The 19,526-nt window shown below is 48.1% G+C and overlaps 1 protein-coding gene across 1 annotated transcript; it reads right to left on the bottom strand.

The window, feature by feature from the left end:
- Positions 1-851: 851 nt before the first annotated feature.
- On the bottom strand, positions 852-18,416 carry GSG1 (germ cell associated 1; the record flags this gene model as incomplete). The annotated part of the gene is made up of 6 exons (XM_080914209.1): positions 852-1,200; positions 3,504-3,615; positions 4,643-4,795; positions 5,579-5,749; positions 7,342-7,660; positions 18,369-18,416. The coding sequence occupies 6 exons, from the start codon at positions 18,414-18,416 to the stop codon at positions 852-854; spliced, it is 1,152 nt and encodes a 383-aa protein (XP_080770335.1).
- Between the last annotated feature and the right edge of the window lie 1,110 nt (positions 18,417-19,526).

The following is a 19,526-nucleotide window of genomic DNA, read 5'->3' as shown; positions in this document are numbered from 1 at the left end:
TGCAGATGTTAGAAAAAAAAAAAAAAAACGTTTAGAGTCAATTTCCTTCCACTGAAGGATCCAGAAATCGACGTGAGGCTGTCAGGCATGTGTGACAAGCACTTAGCCACTGAGCCGTTTAACCAGCCTACTTTTTAAAAACGTTTTTTTGAGATGTATGCTGTGTGTGTGGGTGGTTTGCCTGCCTTCCTGTCTGGCTATATGTGCCTGCGTGTTCCTGTGGCGGCCAGAAGAGGGCGATAGATCCCCTGGAGCTGGAGATACAGACAGTGGTTAGCTACCATATATGGCATGCAGGTCCTCTGGCGCTCTGAACCACGGAGCCCTCTTTCTAACTCCGTAACCAGCCCATTTATCATGCCTGACTGGGGATTCAAGACACTTGTAATGCAAGTGCACAGGATGCCCTCAGTGTTTCCTGTGTGTAACATCCACAAGAATCCGAGTACATCACAGATAAGCCACCATCAGATTGCTTAGCTGCGTTTCTTCAACGTCCAGACAGCTGAGCAAGCTTTACCGGACTCTTACAGGTAGGAGCTGCTTTACACTTGCCCCTTTTAGCATCATGTAGTCTAGAACCTGCCTTATGCAATCAGTGAAGGGAAGGTGGTTCTGGAGACATGGGGGATGGATAGAGCGAAGCAGTGTGAAGGGGAAGGAGGCAGAGCAATGCCCTCTGGGTAGTGGTGGTGCACACCTTTAAATCCCAGCACTTGGGAGGCACAGGGAGGTTCTCTTACTCTTGGTTTCTAGAAATGAGGCTCCGGAGACACGATGGTTTAAGCAGATGTTAATAGTGAGGGACACCTAGGGTAGGGCTTAGCCTACTTCGCAAACCCACTTAACTCCTAACGCTGCTCTTCTACAGATAGCTCGGTCACTTCCTTTAGCTCCTGGCTGATCCCTTGTTGAAATTCCTTGTCCTGTAGCGCCACCGCCACCGAGTAGAGGTCTATACCTTCGGAGACAGAGCGGATGGGGCGGCTGGGATACTGAGGGCCGCTGGTCACAGGTTCCCCTGCATGGATTGCGCATGTCAGCGGAGGAAGGAAACAGCGGTGGTGCTGCGCCAGGCAACCGGGGTTGGCGTTAAAGCTCTTACTGTGCCTGCGCTTGAACTCCAGTAACATCCTCGTGTAGGCGTTGAAGGTGGTGACCGCTGACGCCATGCAGCAGGTGAAGGAAACCCAGGCCGTGCTAGGGGCAAACACAAAGGGGGACCAGTAAGAGTCTGACTCCGTGGAAAGAGAAGCACCATGCATTCTGTCCCAGACTAGGTGCCATCTTTAGGGCGGTATGGGGACCTGAATAGATTGCCTTCTACCATGCTACTGTAAAGGACAGAAACTAGGGGACTTAATCAGTCTTAGTTTTCTACTCAAAGACAAAACAGGTCTTCTGCACTGAGTTCCACCACTTGCCAGCACCGTGCTCTGATGCCTCTTGTGTTTATTAACCCCTATAAAATCTAGATCCCACAGACTTCAGGCTCTGATCTATGTTGTGGGCGGGCTCGGATGCACCCCACCCCCACCCCTGCATTCTTCTCTTTATTGCCCAGTGCCAGAGACCCCTTCAGCCTGATCCTGGAGCAAGCCTCCCTCCACTGCCCGACTTTGTTTGGAACTTAATTGTTCCCAAGTTGAGCCTCTTGACTCATTCATGAAAACATCTTACTACGGCTCTGAAGGCATCACCTTTGCTCTCGCGGGATTCGATTTTTATGAATATTGTAGTTCTTGGCACAAGGTAGTTTACAGTGGGAGCCGGGTTTGAATGGAAGCTGGACAGATCAGAGAAAGGAGAAAGCATGCGTCTAAAGACTTGGGAAGCCAAACTCCTAAATCTCCCTGTTACTTTAGGAGGCCCAGGAAACAGGAGGTTAGGACAGGATGCCTGGAGGCCAAATGCTGGTGAAAGGTAAGGCAGACTGTTCATTATCCCTGATGCCTTGCAGGCTGAGCCCCAGAGCCGTTCCTTTGTGTCTGTGTCTGTGTCCAGCCTCCCGGATCGGTCCACCTTATTTGAGGCTGCACATTTTTTGTTGTTTGCCACTAAGTACACAGGACAACGGGCCTATGAGCGTCCAGAGATTCTCCATGCCTCCCATCCCTCTCCATGTATAATCCATAGGGATTATAGACATGTGCTCTTGTGTCTGTCTTCTACATGGGTCCTAGGAATTCGAACTCGGGTCCTCATGTTCCATACACGGCACACACAATTATTCTCAGCACTCGGGAGGGCAGAGGCAGATTTCTGTAAGTTCCAGGCCAGCCTGGTCTACAAACCAAGGATAGCCGGGGCTATACAGAGAAACCTGATTGAAAAACTGAAGAAAGAGAGGAAATGTGCAAAAAAGTTAAGTGCAAAGCCTGACCAGTTGGGGCAAACAGCAAAGCTGATGTGGGGCTGGTGGACTGATGAGAGTCCTCAATCGGAACACACTGCAGCCCGAGGAAATGGAGAGGATCTGATGGGGAAAAGCCCCAGTGTACCTTCATTCGGATGGAAATGTGAGCCCAGCACAGTGTGTTTTTTGTGCCACCAATGCCCCCGGCTTTCCTTCCTCTTCCTTTCTTCCTTCCTTTCTTTCTTCCTTCCTTCCTTCCTTCCTTCCTACTTTCTTTCTTTCAGCAGTTCTAATGTAGGTTTATTTAGGAAGTGAGGAAAGGACCCCTGAGGGTGGAGGAACTTCAAGTGAAGGTAACATTCAGCTTGAATGTAGGGAAGGTGGTACACACCTGTAATCCCAGCACTTGGGAAATAGAGGCAGGAGAATCAGGAGTTCATGGCCAGCCTTGGTTACACAGTTAAAAGGTTAACCTGGGCAACATGAGATGTATCCCATGCCCCACAAAAGAAACCAAAAATGATCGAGCCCTTTGTTTTTAAGGTTAGAGTGTGGAAGGAAACAGTATTGTGGGAGGCAGCCGAGGTGGTGTTGGTTGAAGCTCTGACTGAGGATGCTCTGAACTCCAGCACCGACCTCGTGGTGACAGCTGGTGCCATACAGTTATATTTCCAGCATGTTTGGTAGAATTTGAAACTTGAGTTCAGAAGAAGTTACTCTTGGAGTAAGGGCATATATTCTGGATGCAAGAGATTTCCAGATGAGGATCACCAACATATCAGATGGGACCCAACCCAAATTTCAGGATTATAATTGCTGTCCATATTTTTCTAATACCCCAAGTCTCAAACTCTAGAACATATACCATAGTTCTTACACGCTATGTAAAACCAGCCTTGCTGCCCAAGGACAGTACGTCGGTCAAAGAAGCAGCTGTCACTGCTGCTGGGCAGAAAAGCTGGACCAGATTTCATCCCCAGAGCAAGGAAGAAGAATGTTCTATGTATCCTCTGAAAGCAGAGAGGGGAGAAACAGAGGGGGTGGAGTGGGGGGATAAGGTAGGTCCCCCTGGTCTTGCTCTACATTTGACTGGTGAGTGAGGAGGACCAGGAGTTGGGTTGTGAAGGCTTGAGGTAAGATTACTTACTAGAAAGCCCAGCCATAATTCCAAGAGTGTGGTCTCCAGTCCTCCGGACCTAAGTTGGCGGTTGCCTGGAAGACTTGTGAATATAGCATATGAGCCACCATCCCCAGAAGGCCTACAGAGGAACAAGAGGGCAGAGGCTTGTGTGGCATCTAGCTATTGGCACCAGGGTCAGTCTTTCCCAGGCAACCATGGCTTCCTTTGCCATCAAGTTTCCTGGGAGACTATGGGAGGGGCATCTCCTCCCATGCCTACAGTGGTCAAGAGCTCTCATGGCTGCTGCTCATTTTAAGTTCTTCCTATACATTAGTCATCACCGTGTGTGTGTGTGTGTGTGTGTGTGTGTGTGTGTGTGTGTGTGTGTGTGATTTTATTTCACTTTAAATTTTAGCCAACAGTGACGGGGGCGGTAAGGCTAGAGATTCTGGTTGGAACGTAAAGCCAGCCGAAAGTTTTACATACCAAGAAAACTTGTAAATAAAGGGACGGAGAAGAGAAGGACAAGAGAGAGCATACAGTTTCCCAGGCTACTTCAGTTGAAAGCGAGAGACACCTGCACAGTAAGTATATCCTGCCACCTCTGTGTGAACGTCTATATGTGTGAGGCGCCTGCGCACACGTGCACGGCTCCTTGGGGTTTCCATCCTATTCCCTCGCTGCTTTTTAACTAGGCTAGCTGGTCAGCGTGCTTTAGTGCTGCTCCTCTTACACTCCCACGCCCAGAGCTGGGGTTGCAGGTGCAAGTGGCCACACTCAGCTTTTTCTGTGGTGCTGGACATTCTAACTCAGGTCCCCCAACCTGAGCCCCAAGCTAACTCAGGTCCCCCCCACTGAGCCACCTTCCCAGCTCCTACTACCCCCACCCCGCCCCCGCCTTTCTTCTTGCTTCCCAGGCCTTTCCTCCTCTCAGGGACAGAGACCCAAGCCTCAAAGGCCGTACTTCCCACTTTGAACCAAGTCAGGGTGGTGTAAACCTCTCATCCCAGCCCGTGGAAGCGCGAGGCCAGCCGGCATCTGAGTTAGTCTGTCTAACCCAGCCTGCACAGGAAGGCCTGGACCTGCTTCACAGAGTGAGCAAAACAAAGGGAAACAGACAAAGGAGCCGGCAGAGGAGGCACAGTTGGCCTCTCCAAGTCACTCACCTGACAGGACCAGGGAGACTGCTGCAAAGGCGCTTAGCTTGAGCCCACAGCCAGGGTTGCTGGTGAGCAGCAGATCTGTCAGTAGCAGGAAGAAGCTGATGAACTGAAGTCCAATATAAGCAGTTTGGGCTCCTAGTGACAGCCAGAGGACCTCTGCGAGGAGCCAAGAAAAGAAACCCCACCCAGATGGTGAGCAACCACTGCGGACACAGGTGATCACTAGAAGTCAGAGGCCCGGAGGAACAGGAGACAGGAGAGGAGAGACGAAGCTGAGACAAGCCGCCCAGGAAACACGAAGAACCTGTGTATCACTGTGCACAAGCACATGCTCACGGGCGAGCGCGAGACACACACACACACACACACACACACACTAGGATGGGCTGTGCACCCTGTTGTGGTAAATATTAAAATGATGGCTTAACCTTTTATCAGCCCCGTGGTCTCGCTCCACGGACGCTGCTCTCGTGCGGAGCGGGGGCGGTTCAAGGTTAAGCCGTCATCTTAATCTTTACACACGCCGCTCAGCTTCACTGTGAACTCATCATACTTGTCTTTCTCTTAAATTTGGACACGTGTTACTTTTTTTTTTTTTTTTTTTTTTTTTTTTTTTTTTTTTTTTTTTACTTTCTGGACCTCTCTTTTTTAGTAAGGAAAAACTTGGACGAGGCAGCATCCACCTGTAGTCCCACTAAAAGGGTGGCAGAGACCGGAAGAGAATGACTTCTCAAGGCTAGCCCAGCCACAGGGAGACCCCATCTCAAGGATACAAAACCCAAGCCAAACATCCCCTCCCCGGACAGTAAGAAAACCGGGAGGAAAAGGGGAGCCTTTTGACTTGTGAGCCGCATTCCCACGTGTGAGAGTGAGGTAGAGAGAGATCACAGTGCAGTTTAGATCCAGAGAGGCCCAGGTCTACAGTTACCGAACACGTACTTGCCACGGGCCCCCAGGGGAGGTGGAGGGGAGGAGCCTTCTCCATTAACCACTCCCCTCCAAATCGGAGAGTGGGGTGACATGAGCCTTGCACCGTGGCAAATTCCAGTAGTCCTTTCTCACCTCTCTGGGCTGGTGGTGTGAGTTCAACGAAACGTCGGCACTTCTCCCCTGGAACACACAAGGGTGAGTGTCACAAGGTGCTTCCCCGAACTGTGGGTAGAGACGTCCCACGGAACCCCGCTCCATTTGCTCTGACAGCCCCTGAGGAGCTCATGGCACCTCTCCGGTGATGCCTCAGTTTGAAAAGCAGAGCAAAAGCACGGAAGAATGAGGCATCCAGGATCCAGGATCCGTTTTCTGGCCTTCATCTCCGATTGTGAAGATGAGGAATCTTCCTAGGTCAGAGCCTCAATTTCCTGTCTTGATGTTAACAAGTCCTTTTGAGGCTGGACCAAAACTATTTGTCGAACTGAGACTGGGACAGTATCAGGTACCACAAGGCCACGGTCACATAAGCATCTGCGTGTTCTCTCTCCTCCCCCACCCCTCCTTCTCCCCTCCTCCTTTCTCACACCTCCCCGTTTTTATTTCGCTTCCCCTTAGCCCACTTGGTGGGAATTTTAATATCAAGTTGAACATGATCTCAGAATTTAGAATTCTTCCTAAGCCCCAGTGGGACTTTTAAATATTCTGAATGGGGGAGGAGAGGAGGTGGAGGTAGGATCCCCCCATTTCAAAATCCCAGGAACCAAAACAATGCTTGCATGTGCTAACTATTCAACCACAGTACTACATATCTAACTCTTGTTTATTTTTTTCTTCTAAGACTATCACTAGACAGTCCAGTATGCCCTTGAAATCACCATGTAGCTCTTCCTCATACTCTCCATCCTCCTGCCTCAGCCCCTGGAGTGTTGGTCCTATCTATAGGATTATGCCACTATAGTTTCCCCTCAGTCTTTAAACTGCAGCATTAACGCTTAGCCCGAAAGGGAGGATTTAGGTGTTATGTACCTCAGCCCCTTCATCTCACAGGGACATCAAGGCCTACAGGAATGAAGTTGTCCACGCAGAGTTCTGGTTGGGCTGAGCTAAGGCTGTTTCCAAGCAGCAACTTGTAGCCCATTTAAAGAAAGATTCCAATGGTTCTAAAGTGTCAAGTGATCTAAGAGCCTCAGGGCCAACACTTTGTTAAACCTCATCTGCTGAAGTTAGAGAAGATGAAAAGCCTCAGGGGACTTTTGGCTGTGTTAAAAGGGGCCACAGAGAAGAGGTGACAGAAAGTAGAGTGTAGGTGTGAGGCCCATAAAGGTTTGGGAAAATGGACACCTTTCCTTGGCTGCTGACTCTTCTCAGCCCCATGGGGTTTCTTTGCCTGCATAAGATCCCAAGATTGCCTGCCTTAGCCTGGTGTGGCGTCTCATAGCAGTACTCAAGAGGCCAGAGCAGGAGGATTGCAGCAAATTCTGGGTCAGCCAGCTCTACACAGCGAGTTCTAAGACAACTGGACCACCAAACAAGCTAACATCTCAACATTTTTCTCTTTAAGGGCAGGTGAGATGGCTCAGTGCATGCTTGCCAAAACTGACTACTTGAATTTGACACCCTGGCCCCTCATGCTGGAAGGAGAAAACAGATCTCGGCATTGTCCTCTGACCTCCACACGCATGTGCGTGCCCCCATACATACCCACGCACAAGACAAAGGCAAATGTAACCGAGAAAGCAGATCAGGTCCTGCAGCTGGGGTGAGGGAATTACCTGGCTCTTCCACGGTTTCCTCACAGGATAGCCACATGCCACTGCGGAAGGTAAGGAAGGAGAAGCGGTCATCCCCAGCCTCCCAGGTGTATTGTACCACCTCCTGGGCTGATGTGTTGGCGATGCCCCCATCCAAGGACATCGGCATGTCAAAGCACTTGGCTGCCACACTTTGCCCGCACAGGGGCTTGGGCACCTTCTGTGTGCCCACAAACCATTCGCTGCTGAGCAGGGATGCTGTGGAGAGACCGAGTGACAGCATGTTGAGGATGGCAGAAACGAAGGTCCGCTGGTCAGAGGAACCCTTCTGGAACTCCATCTGCAACACACAAGCAGGGGACGGGGTCACAGAGCTGAAGAAGCGCTTGCTCCCAGGGCCTGCTCGCTTCTCTTTCCTCCAACACGGATGAGCAAAGCCTGCCACTTGAGTGCTTTCTCCGGGAGCTCCGTGGAAGCCACGCTTCTGTGGGGCCAGAGCAAGCACTGTGGTCCTCGTTAAACTGGACCCTGTGTAGCTCCGGCAGGGCAGCAGTGATTTTTCACAGAACAACAGCTGGATAGACACGGGATGGGTTTACAGAGGGAGGAAGGTGATGCCAGTTGGGAGCCATTATTCTAAAGTCAGTGAATTGGATGTGATCAGGACTGTATCTACCTATCTGCTTCAGGAGGCAGGAGAGTTCCGTGTTTGCCCGGCTTCCGGCTGGCAAGCCCTAGAGAATGTGTGCGTGTGTGCGTGTGTGCGTGTGTGCCTGGGTGGAAGACCTCCTCAGGACCTCACTCAGAGTATGTAGTCTCAGACAGAGGCAGCGAGGGAACGAGGGTGGCTCGTGGCAAATGCTCTGAGCTGGTCCGCCTCCTTCTGCCCCACTTTTAATAATTATTTCTTCATGTATGTAAAATGGTGTGTTTTATGGTAATATTTTCATACGTACATATCCTATTTTGCTTATATTTGTCCCTACCTTTCTTGTCCCCACTTTCTCCCCGTCTCTTCCCTAAATGTTCCTATTGTTTCTGCGTTTATGTCATATGTAATATACATCATTCTATCTAGAGTCTGTGTTTAAAAGAAACATGCATCATGTCTCTCATCTGCTATCTCAATTCCTTCTTTTATTCACCTACAGTCTTCTGCATTTATATCCTCATATATATATATATATATATATATATATATATATATATATGAGAGAAAACATGCAATATTTGTCTGAGCCTGGCCTATTTTGTTTACCAAGTTGCTCAGCAGTTTCATTTGTTTTCCTATAAATAGATTTATTCCTTGCAGATGATGACTCCATGGTATGTATACATGACTCCATGGTATGTATACATGACTCCATGGTATGTATACATGACTCCATGGTATGTATACATGACTGAGCTGCACCACAACAGGGAAAGTAGTTGGAATTTCCGATGCCTTCAGGATCAAAGCCAGCAGAGTGCAGGTACCCCACTGTGAGAAGGCTTGCTTAGCATGCTTGAAGCCCGTGTTTGCTTCCCAGCACTGTGTAAGTCCAGTGAGGTGGTGCAGACCTGTGGTCCCAGTACAGAAGCAAGCCCTGAGCTACATCAGACCCCATCTCAAAAAATAAAGACCAGAAATCAACCTCGTCATGATTATGTGATTTAAATTGGCTTTGATTTAGAAAAACAATTGGGGTCAGTTTTGATCGTTGTGAGGTTCTTTAGTAGTTGGGGGGAGGGTAGAAAAGAAGCTTGTGCTTAGCTTCCAGATGGTTCTTACAGCAGACCATCTTGAACTTTCGTGAGATCTCTCCTATCAGAATTAATCAGGCCCAAATCTGCTTAGCTCAAGGATGCAAATAACATCGCAGGCAAGTACAGACCCATCAGTCCGTGTACCCCAGCTTAGCAGAATCTACATGCAACAGCTTATGAGGATGACCCTTGTTCTTCAGGATCCCGGGGATGGAAGCGTATCGCACACAGTGCACACATTACTCACGCATACACGGCGATTACTCACGCACACAAATAGCCAAAATATCGAGAACGCGAGGATAAATGGCACCTGGAAACCAATCTGCTAATATGAGCTAAAAAAATAAAAGCCTTCAACACATTAACTCCACCAAGAAACATCAGTCTTTGTAAGACTCAGGGTGACCTTGACGGAGGACAAATCAGTTCATGCCTCACCCCATCTAGGCGCAGGAGGGATTGTGGCTTGCCAGGGTCTACCGTCACTTGCCGTTAGTTCTACACGCTCAAAGAGGTTATCTTTCTCTTAGTCTCCAAAGCTACAGGCTTCTGCCCTCGTTCCAGCACCATGAGATACCTTTGCTGAGTATTGTTTATTAATTTCTGTTAATTAGCAGCCAGCGTAGTAGGCTCCCCGGTGGTATTTGCCCTTTGCCTTGCTCTGTGTCCTCATCTCACTGGCCACTGCCACCAAGCCTTCCTCGACCCTTCCACTCTGTTACCTACTCCCTCCTTCCATGTAGAGCTTTTCTCCTCACATATATAATAATCAAACTCTAGCGTTTGCCTGTGAGAGAAAACAGGGTTTCCTCTTCTGGGTTGGACATATTTCACAATATACGTGTCCACTTCCACTTACTTTCCTGCGAATTTCGTGATTTATTTTTCCCTCACAGATGAATACAGTTCCATTAAGTATGTACACAGAGTTTTCTTATCCATCTACGGTAGGCATGTGGGTTGGTTCAGTGTTTTAGCTCCCGTGGAAAAAACTGTGGCGTTGGACATGATGTATGAGCATTTCGGTGGTGGGTTATCCTTTCTAATGATCTGCTATCCACAGCTTGAATGGGAAAAGAACGGTCAGGTAAACAGCTTCACCAATCAGTCTGTAAAAACACCAAACCCGAGGATCTAGGCAATTCCCGATCTCCACCCGAGGTTCTATTTAATAGGGGTATTCAGCCTTAACTGGGTTGGAAAAATCATCTACTGTCATACCGTACCAGATCAGCTAAATCTTGGCTTTATCATTAAATCCACTTCAAGTCCCATATTTACCTATGTTCCTCCAGGTTATTCAGAAATAAAGAATATTGAAGCTCACCCCGGGGATGTACACAGGCCTCAAGCAAGATGCCAAGCAATTAGCAAAAAGAGATGATTTGAGAAGCAAAAGATGAACAACTTGAAATGACCCAGAGACTCTTTCCAAAAAGAACACCCACCAAGGACAGGCATTGTACTCACGTCTGTTCCCTCTTGTTGGAGACAGGGTCTTAGGTAGTTTGTGACCTCGACCTGACTATGTTTTGTACCTTGGAGATGATCTGGGGTCCTCTGGCCCCACCTCTCGAGTGCTAGAACTAAATGTGTGTGCCGCCGTGTCCGGGACTGTGAGTTTCCTGAGTCCCAGGTTGGTGGTTAAGTAAATGTCTCGTTCGGGAGACTTCTCAACAGTTCCCATCCCCCATGCAGCTACTTTCATCCCATGACTTTTTTCTATAGTCGATTTGGGAGAACAAACCTCATCTCACAAGTTCTCTTAACGTGGCTCTAGAGTGACAGAGCCTCTTAGGAAGAGCCCTTCCTTTGTGTGCGCTGACAGGTCCCTCCCCAAGGTGACCCTCTGCTCTCTAGAAGAGGCAGCACAGAAGCTATAGGTGGCCCAGCAGTAACCATGTCCCATCAAGGTACATTAACAGAAAAAACACGGCATCGGTATATGACAACAAGGACATCCAGTTGATGGGGTGGGGTGGGGGTGTATCTCTTCCAAGAGCCAGGGGCTAGGGTTTCTCCGGCAGAATCAAAGGGGGAAGCTGGTTACCTTGACCATGGTCAGCGCCTTGTAGCCTGTCTGGAAGGGTGGGTGGCTTTCGTCTGTACAAGTCTCTTTGGTGCAAAGCAAAAGAGAAGGCCGAGTTTGTTCCTTCCCTCCTCCCTTGCCTTCCTGCCCCACCCCCCTTCTAGCTCATAGTTTTGAGGATTGCCTCTTGATTAAAAGCTGCTGTGCAGTGAACATGGGCATTTAATAATTGACAGTGTAATCACAGCCCAGCTGTTCTCGGAGATTATGCCGGAGCCCAAAGCAGCGCAGATCTGCATTGGCGGAGGGGGACATTCTGTCAAAAAGCAAAGGGCAATTGATGTCCCCTCTACCTCATGTCCCCCTAGGTGAGGGGTGTGACCGGCCAGGGTTTGACTTTTACAGCAACACACAAAAACTATCATCCGCTGTGACACCGTGACGTCTCCCACTGTGACACCGTGATGTCTCAGTGTCCTGCAGGAAGCAGCTTCAGGTCCTGCAGTGTCGAAGCCTCAGGAGCCACAGATCGACGGCCGGCTTGTCCAGTGTGGTCTCCATCTTCTAGGCAGTTCATGAAAACTTGCTTCTCTCTCGTGTTGAGTGTGTTGGGTGGGGATGAAGATGAGGATGGGGTGGAAGAGAACGGGACCAAAGATCTGGAGAAAAGCTCAGGGTCCAATGGCCCTATAATGATAAAAATTCCCCCCCCCAACTTCAAGCAAATGAACATTTTTTTATTTTCCTCCCCAAAACTACAGCAACAGCGACAGCAACAACAAATCCATCCAATCATCGAGAACGGGGTCACATCTATCCTTCTGGCAATTACTAGAAGCACAAGAGCATTCTTTCCATCGTCAGAATTGTACAAACATACACATTGCAGAAGCTACTCTCCTCTTTCTATTCAGAATGTCATCAGTTTCTTCTGACACATCCCCCACACCCCTCTCACGAAGGAACAGGGTTTCTCTGTGTAGCCCCAGCTGTCCTGGAAGTTGTAGTTTGACCTCAAACTCAGGGACCCACCTTCCTCTGCCTCCTCCTGTATGCTGAGATTAAAGGCATGCACCAATTGTGTTAAACAAAAAAACCCGCATGGTACTAGTACAGAGATAGGCAGGTTGATCAATGGAACAGAATAGAAGATACAGAAATGAACTCTCACACATACGGTCACTTGATCTTTGATAAAGGAGCTGAAAACATTCATTGGAAAAAGGACAGTGTCTTCAACAAATATGTTGGCTCAACTGGCACTCAGCAGGCAGAAGAATGAAAATAGACCCTTTCTTATCTCCTTGTACAAAGCTCAAGTGGATCAAAGATCTCCACATTAAACCAGATACACTGAAACTATTAGAAGTAGGGAAAACCCTAGAACACATAGGCACAGGAGAAAATTTCCTGAACAGAATACCAATGGCTTGTTCTCTAAGGTCAAAGATCAACAAATGGGACTTAATGAAATTGCAAAGTTTCTGTAAGGCTAAGGACACTGTCAAGAAAACAAAACAGCAGCCAACAGATTGGGAAAAGATCTTTACCAATCCCACATCTGATAGAGGCCTAACATCCAATATATACACAGAACTCAAGAAGTTAGACACCAGAGAATCAAACAATCCTATTAAAAAATGGGGTACAGAGCTAAACAAAAAAATTCTCAATTGAGGAATATCAAATGGCTGAGAAGCATCTGAGGAAGTGCTCGACATCCCTAGTCATCAGGGAAATGCAAATCAAAACAACCCTGAGATTCCACCTCAGACCAGTCAGAATGGCTAAGATCAAAAACTCAGATGAGAGCAGATGCTGGTGAAGATGTGGAGAAAGAGGAACACTTCTCCACTGTTGGTGGGGTTGTAAACTGGTACAACCACTCTGGAAATCAGTCTGGTGTTTCCTCAGAAAATTGGACATAGTACTACCTGAAGACCCAGCTATTCCACTTCTGGGCATATACCCCAGAGATGCTCCAACATACAATAAAGACACATGCTCCACCAGTTCATAGCTGGAAAGAACCCAGATGTCTTCTAGTAGATGAATGGATACAAAAATTGTGGTATATTTACACAATGGAATACTACTCAGCTATCAGAAACAATGACTTTATGAAATTCCTAAGAAAATGGATGCATCTAGAGAATATCATCCTGAGTGAGATAACCCAGTCACAAAAGAACAGACATAATATGCAGTCACTGATAATTGGATCCTAGTCCCAGAAAGCTCTGAATACCCCAGAAACAACTCACAGACCATATGAAGCTAAAAAACAAAAACAAACAAACAAACAAAAAAGAAAAACAAAAAACAAAAAAAATCCCAAAGGCCAAAAAGTGAAAGCCTCAGCCCTTCTTAGAAAAAGAAAACAAGTGTATAGCACCCACTCAGCGTGTGGTACACCTAGACCTTAAATCATTAATAACTCAAGAGCTAAGAAGATAGCCTTGTCGCAATTTTTGGTATTTAAAAATCATTATGTTTAATCTTTACACACCAAGAAAACTTTGACTGTTTCCATGTTACGTTCTGTTCTACATGTACTTTATGCTTATGGTAACTAGTAAGGTTTCAATGCATACTATCAAACCTCTAAAAGAATCAAGTACTGACAAAAATATATTCATATAGTTCTAGAACAAAATGCTTTTAAAAACCTGTACATGTATCTCTCTTTTTTAAAAGTAAAGTTGTAAGGAAAAAAAGAAAAAAAAAAGGCATGTACCATCGCCACCCAGCATTCTGTCGACCTTTCAATTTTAGTGTAAAAAAGCCATTCATTTTATGAAAATGGGTTTCTTCTCTTTGTCTTTTCTGTACATTGTGTGTGTGTGTGTGTGTGTGTGTGTGTGTGTGTGTGTGCGCGCGCGCGCGCGCGCGCGCGTAGCAGGGGCGTGGCACATGTATGGAAGAGGACTCTGAATTGGTTCTCATTTTCTACCATGTGAGTTCCAGAAATCAAACTCAGGTTTTCAGGCTTCGTGACAAGTTCATTCACCAACACAGTCCCCCGAATATCTTTTACATGTCACCCAAGCATCCGTTTATTCATTGTGACACCACTCTCGTTGCTTTGGAAGAAACGGGACAAGAATTTCGTGGTCCCATTTTGCTCTGGAGTAGGCAGGTTTCCTGGATGCATGGTTTCTTCCTGCCACTGGGTGGCGCTATACCCACATACTTTCTTCTTTCTTGCCCTTTCCTACCAGCCAGCACAATGAGGGCAGAGGTGGTGCCTCTCTGCAGAACTGCTCTCTTTACTTCCATTGGCTTTCATCCAGATACAAATCTACAGATTGCCATATGTCAGCCTTATGGAATTTAGGACTAAGAATGAACGTTGGGGGTGTCCAGCCACACCCAGCGGGACTTTCTGAAGAATTATTCCCTATTTTTAGTTCATTTTAGGTGGCCAGCTCAAGTTCTCAGTGACTCATCGATCCTCAAATGCCTCCCATGGGAAACGCAACATCACGGTATCAGAATATACAGTTAGCCAGCGTTTCCTGATGGAGTTTTGCGCACATGTTTCTCTCCTTAATTATATCCCTTTTCTCTCTCCATCCGAGAACAGTGACCGATTCTTTTCCCCTCTGGACGCTTCCACCCTTCAAATACTTGGAGACGCGTCTCATATCCCGCCTTGAGTCACTGCTTGGCACAACACCCGTCTTTGGTTTTTATTGCCTCTGCTCATAAACCACACCCCCGAAGCCTTAATTGCCTCAAGTTTGCCTTCTTCAGGGAAAAGGGGATGGGTGTGGCAGGGTTGATGCGGAGGCCCAGAGGTGGGTTTAGAATGAAGCTAATGAAACCCTACCTTCCCGGCCCCTCACTTATTTGAGCTGCTTCCAAGGGCCCGTTGCCCAATCCAAACTTATAATTTTGTATTATTTTCCTTAAAGGTTTCCAAAATATTAGTTTAGGCCTTCACAGAAGCTCTGGTCCACCCATTCCTAGGGTGTTTGGCTGGGTACTTGCTGGATGTGACCAGTCTTGGTTTCCTTTGAGGACCTTGGGCCCCAAACTCCAATTTCCTCTTAAAAAAACACCCCCCCCAAAAAAACCCAAGTAATCAGGTTTCCCTCCCACCCTCCACAAAACCTCAGAACCCAGCATTCTATTCACTTCCTTTCATTGTAATTTGGGCTTGCTATTTCCCAGACCCTTTCCTTTCCTCTCTCAGAACAGAAAAGGTAACTACTGGTCAATGTAACAAATTTAATTAAGCTCCTCTGGAAAGCTCACAACTCAGTACGAAGACAAACATTCCCCCATCTCAACACAGTGTTTAGACATGGTGTGTTGGGACTGTTAATGGGAAGCCACACTTTGATGGGGTGATATTTCTGCACCTCAGCGTTGATGACATCGCAGTGCCGAGGCCTGGGACTGACCGTTTTCTAAGGTTCTCAGCCAGTCTCCTCTGTACTACAGGAAGCCATTTTCCCTAGCTACGCATAAAGAGGAGTAATGCGTAAAGAGCCCAGGCTTGGTCAGTAGAAGTTCATCTTATTGTGTGGCGAGGACGCTGTAGACCAGAGGTGATTAAGAATGTCGGAGGAGAGCGACTGTGCTCACCTCTTCCCTGACACCAAAGCCTGGGGCTAAGGGATCTGGTCATTTTGTCTCCCAAGCTACCCACTTTAGACATTGTTAGCCGCACCTCCAAAAGAGTTTCTCTGTCCTCCCAGGGGCCAGAATTCTTGACCCATGGACTCATTAAGTAATTCGTTTCTGTTACCCAACAAGCAAAGAACTGGTGTGGAATTCAAGTGCTTTGGCTGTCACTGGCTGATGCTCTCCGCACCTCCGCGTTCTGACAAGTACACTGTAACTCAACTGCCCTCTGTGCCTTTAGGCTCTTTTGACTGAGTCAATGCCTGCAGTAACTCCAGTACTGTCTTCAGACGGAGGTTTGTAAGGCTAACAAGGCTCACGCTCACATGTTGGGAAGCCTACGAATCAAGCACATACCACTCTTCCCAGTTCTCGTGCAAAAGCAATGCGGAACCACAAAAAGACCCCAGAGGCCCCGCTGCTACACAGAAGCAGAGTTTTCGGACAGATCTGCCAAGTCATTTCCTCCCACCTGTGGCAACGTTCTTGCCTTTCCATGAGCAAAGGCTCAGAAAATAGCAATGATCTCATTACAAGCATTATCTTTAGCCACCCTCAACAGTGACGGATGGGAAATGTTGTCCATTTCAAGACGGGCGAATCCCTACATTAGTGTTATTTTACGTGGCTCAAACCTTCCGAACTGTAATTGCATATTGTGGGACATCGAAGTCCTTGGTTTGATGAGACTGAGAAAGGTTTCCCAGAGGATGGTTTTTGACCTCCCAAATGCCTGCTCTGTGTCCAACTCAGGACCACCCATTCTCAACTGTACCTCTGCTCATAAGGGCCACATAATTCCAAATTCTCCCAAGGTGGTTCTCCAATGCTGGCAATTCCCTCATTTATGTTCATTGGAAGAGGCCGAAGGAAACACTCGGGACCTCCCTCCAGCCTTTCCCTTTCCGCTTTGTCATGGAATTGTTTGAAGGCTTTTGCTAGGGCAGTCATTTCCAGGAGAGGAAGCCCCCCCCCACCCCCGCACTTTCTTCCATGCCCTAAGCTGGCTGGCATGAATCAGAGGGACAGCCACATCTGCACTTCCTGTGGGGCAATCCTTCACGTGCGAATGACTGCTAGGACTTGCCTGGCTCCCGCTGCCCTGGTGTCTCAGGAACTGTGGGATTCAATGAGGAAGAGGGATGCCAGGAGCATTGTTGTCCCTAGATAGTACAGGGTCACCCTTTCCCACCCCAGCATGCACTCCTTCGTTACATATTTTCCTTCCCTTTCTCCCCTCATTTTCACCCTCTCTGTCTCAGTGCCTGAGCCAGAAGAGATTTATATACCCTTCCCTGTGAGTAACCCTCCAGGCAGTGTTTACTACGACGTCCCAGTTGCCTAGCAGCGCGGTTGCCAGGACGACACACCAGGACGTGTTTTGAATTGTTTTGCCGGGCCCGCCCTTGCGCGGCCAGCGCTTGGGACCTCTAGGACGGGTTTGGCAAGGAACCACGAGGTTTCTTCCTCTTTCTCTTCTTGGGTGGGTCCTGCGTCTGGTTGGCTTACCCATCAGGCAGGCGAGGACCAGCCCAGGAAAGAGACCTGATCCAGGGATAAATTCCTCACACCAGGTGGGACAAGTGTCCTGGTTGCTCTCAAATCCCAAATCAAGCATTTCCCTGTGACCCCTAAAATGCGGTTCTCTAGGTCCTTTCTGATGGAGGGGTAAGGTAGGCCTGCCTCGTTTTGTAGACGCGAGAGCCGAGTACATGAACCCCTCAACACATCTGAGGTCTAGTGGTTACCTACCTGCTTCCCCAAGGGCTGACGGGGGAGGTGGGGAGTCCTCTACAGTTTTGTTCTGAAGATCTAAAGAGGTAGAAGGAAAGCGGAATCTAAGGACAAAAGCATCTCAAGCTACCAGGCCAGGGGTTAGACGCTTCGCTAACTGCCTCCTAGGCCCTCACACGCCACCAGTTAGAGGTTTCTCCGTTGTACTTTCCGAATTCAGTCCTTGATTTGCACCAGATCACAAATGTAGACACGGTAGCGTCTGCATTCAATCCTGCAACCCCAAAAAGGCTCACTGCTTTTGAAAGAATGTGCGCATGCAACAAAGGGCAGGCAGACACTTCTAACAAAAGCCACAGATTTCAGGTGGCATCAGGGAGTGACTTCCAGAATGAGGCGAGGGTTCAAGTATTCTGCGCTTTATAGCTCTTCGTGTTAACAATCCGACTTCCCCATAACCCTGCCCTTCCCTAGAGAACCAATCCTAACATACAATTTTAAACTCTGACTGGCTTTTGCTATCATGTTCCTATCTGTAAGGGCTCCCCCAGTTGATGGTTGATAGTAGGCACTTTTGGGGCTACTTTCTGAACTTGGGGGAGCTGCCTGAGCTCATACTGCTGGTTCTTCAGAGCCTTGAGTCAGCCCTAGACTCAGAAATGCCCCTCTCTTAGGTTAGCTTGGCCTTCTGAACACACATGTCCACTGTTCTGTAACACACATGTTCACTGCTCTGTAACACATGTCCACTGCCCTGTAACTATCCATCACCCCTTCTCTCTCTCTCTCTCTCTCTGTGTGTGTGTGTGTGTGTGTGTGTGTGTGTGTTCATGCCACTAGAGATGGGGCTCAAATAGTGAATTACTCAGTTTCCACAACATTTCCAAATCTGTGTACCTACCTCCTGGGTGAGACAAACATTTTGAGTCAGCTGACAGGAGTTGCTCATGCACCGGTGTCGTTCTGAAACAGGTGTCCCAGTTTCTGCTCTGCCAGGTCTTAACTAGTTACGTGGCTCAGGTGTCAAGGGAGAGGATGCACCAGGTCCCCTCTTGCCAGCAGAGGGGTAAGGTGTTATGTGAGGAGGTGGGAGGACACCAGCTTGGGTAGGGGTGGGTTACTATGACTTCACTGTGATGTCATAGTAGCAGGCAGGGTTCTCCACCCCCCGGATGCCCCAGCCCCTGCTCTCCCAACCCTAGAACGCCCAGGTTGGGAGAAAGGCATCCTTGGTGCCTCTCAGAAGCCAGATGTCTCCCAAGGCCTTCCAGTCAGAGCTTATTATGTATAAAAAAGCCCTGGGGATTCATTCAAACACAAACCTGAGGGGTAGGGATGGTTAGCTTGTGGCGCCAACCAGATCACATTGGCTGGTGAGGCTGGTCCACTGCTGTCAAAGAGGATGACAGTTGTGAGCCACATAAGTCTTAAGATGTTCTAACACCCCCGTTCAAAACACTGAGACGGACACACGCAGCAATGAACTCTTACCCAGTGGCGGGTGAAAGCGGACCCTCCCCCGAAACAACAACCGGAAGAACACATTGTTCTCATCTCCAAATTTAAATTCATTAAAATGAAGTATAATGACTAAGTTGTACCATCTCCATCATAAGGGCTCAAAAGCCTCATGTGGCTAAGTAGCCACTGTGTTGGACTCTCTAGACCATTCCTGGAGAGGTGCTAATCCATAGAGTTACCATTTTAAACGACCACTGTCTGGAAATCCAGGAGACTTTCACTCAGGTTTGTTTTTATTCAGCCTTACACTTGATGTGTAGCTGAGTCTGGCCTTGAACTCTCTCGATCCCCCTCCTTCTTCCTCCTAGGTGTCAGGACGACAGTAGATCCCTTTCCTCCGAGCTTCTATAGCATGCCTGGTCTACCAAAGCAATCAGAGATTTTTTTCTACTTTCTCTCCCTTTCCTGTCCCTCTTCTATTCCTTCCTCTCCCATTTTCTCCCCTCCCCTCTCCTCCCTTCCCCCTTCTCTTCTGTCTTAGGGTTTCTATTGCTGAGAGGAGACACCACCATGACCAAGGCATCTCTTATAAAGAAAA

This window comes from Micromys minutus (assembly GCF_963924665.1).
Source record: "Micromys minutus genome assembly, chromosome: 3".
Classification (NCBI taxonomy): domain Eukaryota; kingdom Metazoa; phylum Chordata; class Mammalia; order Rodentia; family Muridae; genus Micromys; species Micromys minutus.
The sequence above is the reverse complement of the archived record's forward strand: the minus strand, read 5'-3'. Positions and strand labels throughout refer to the sequence as shown.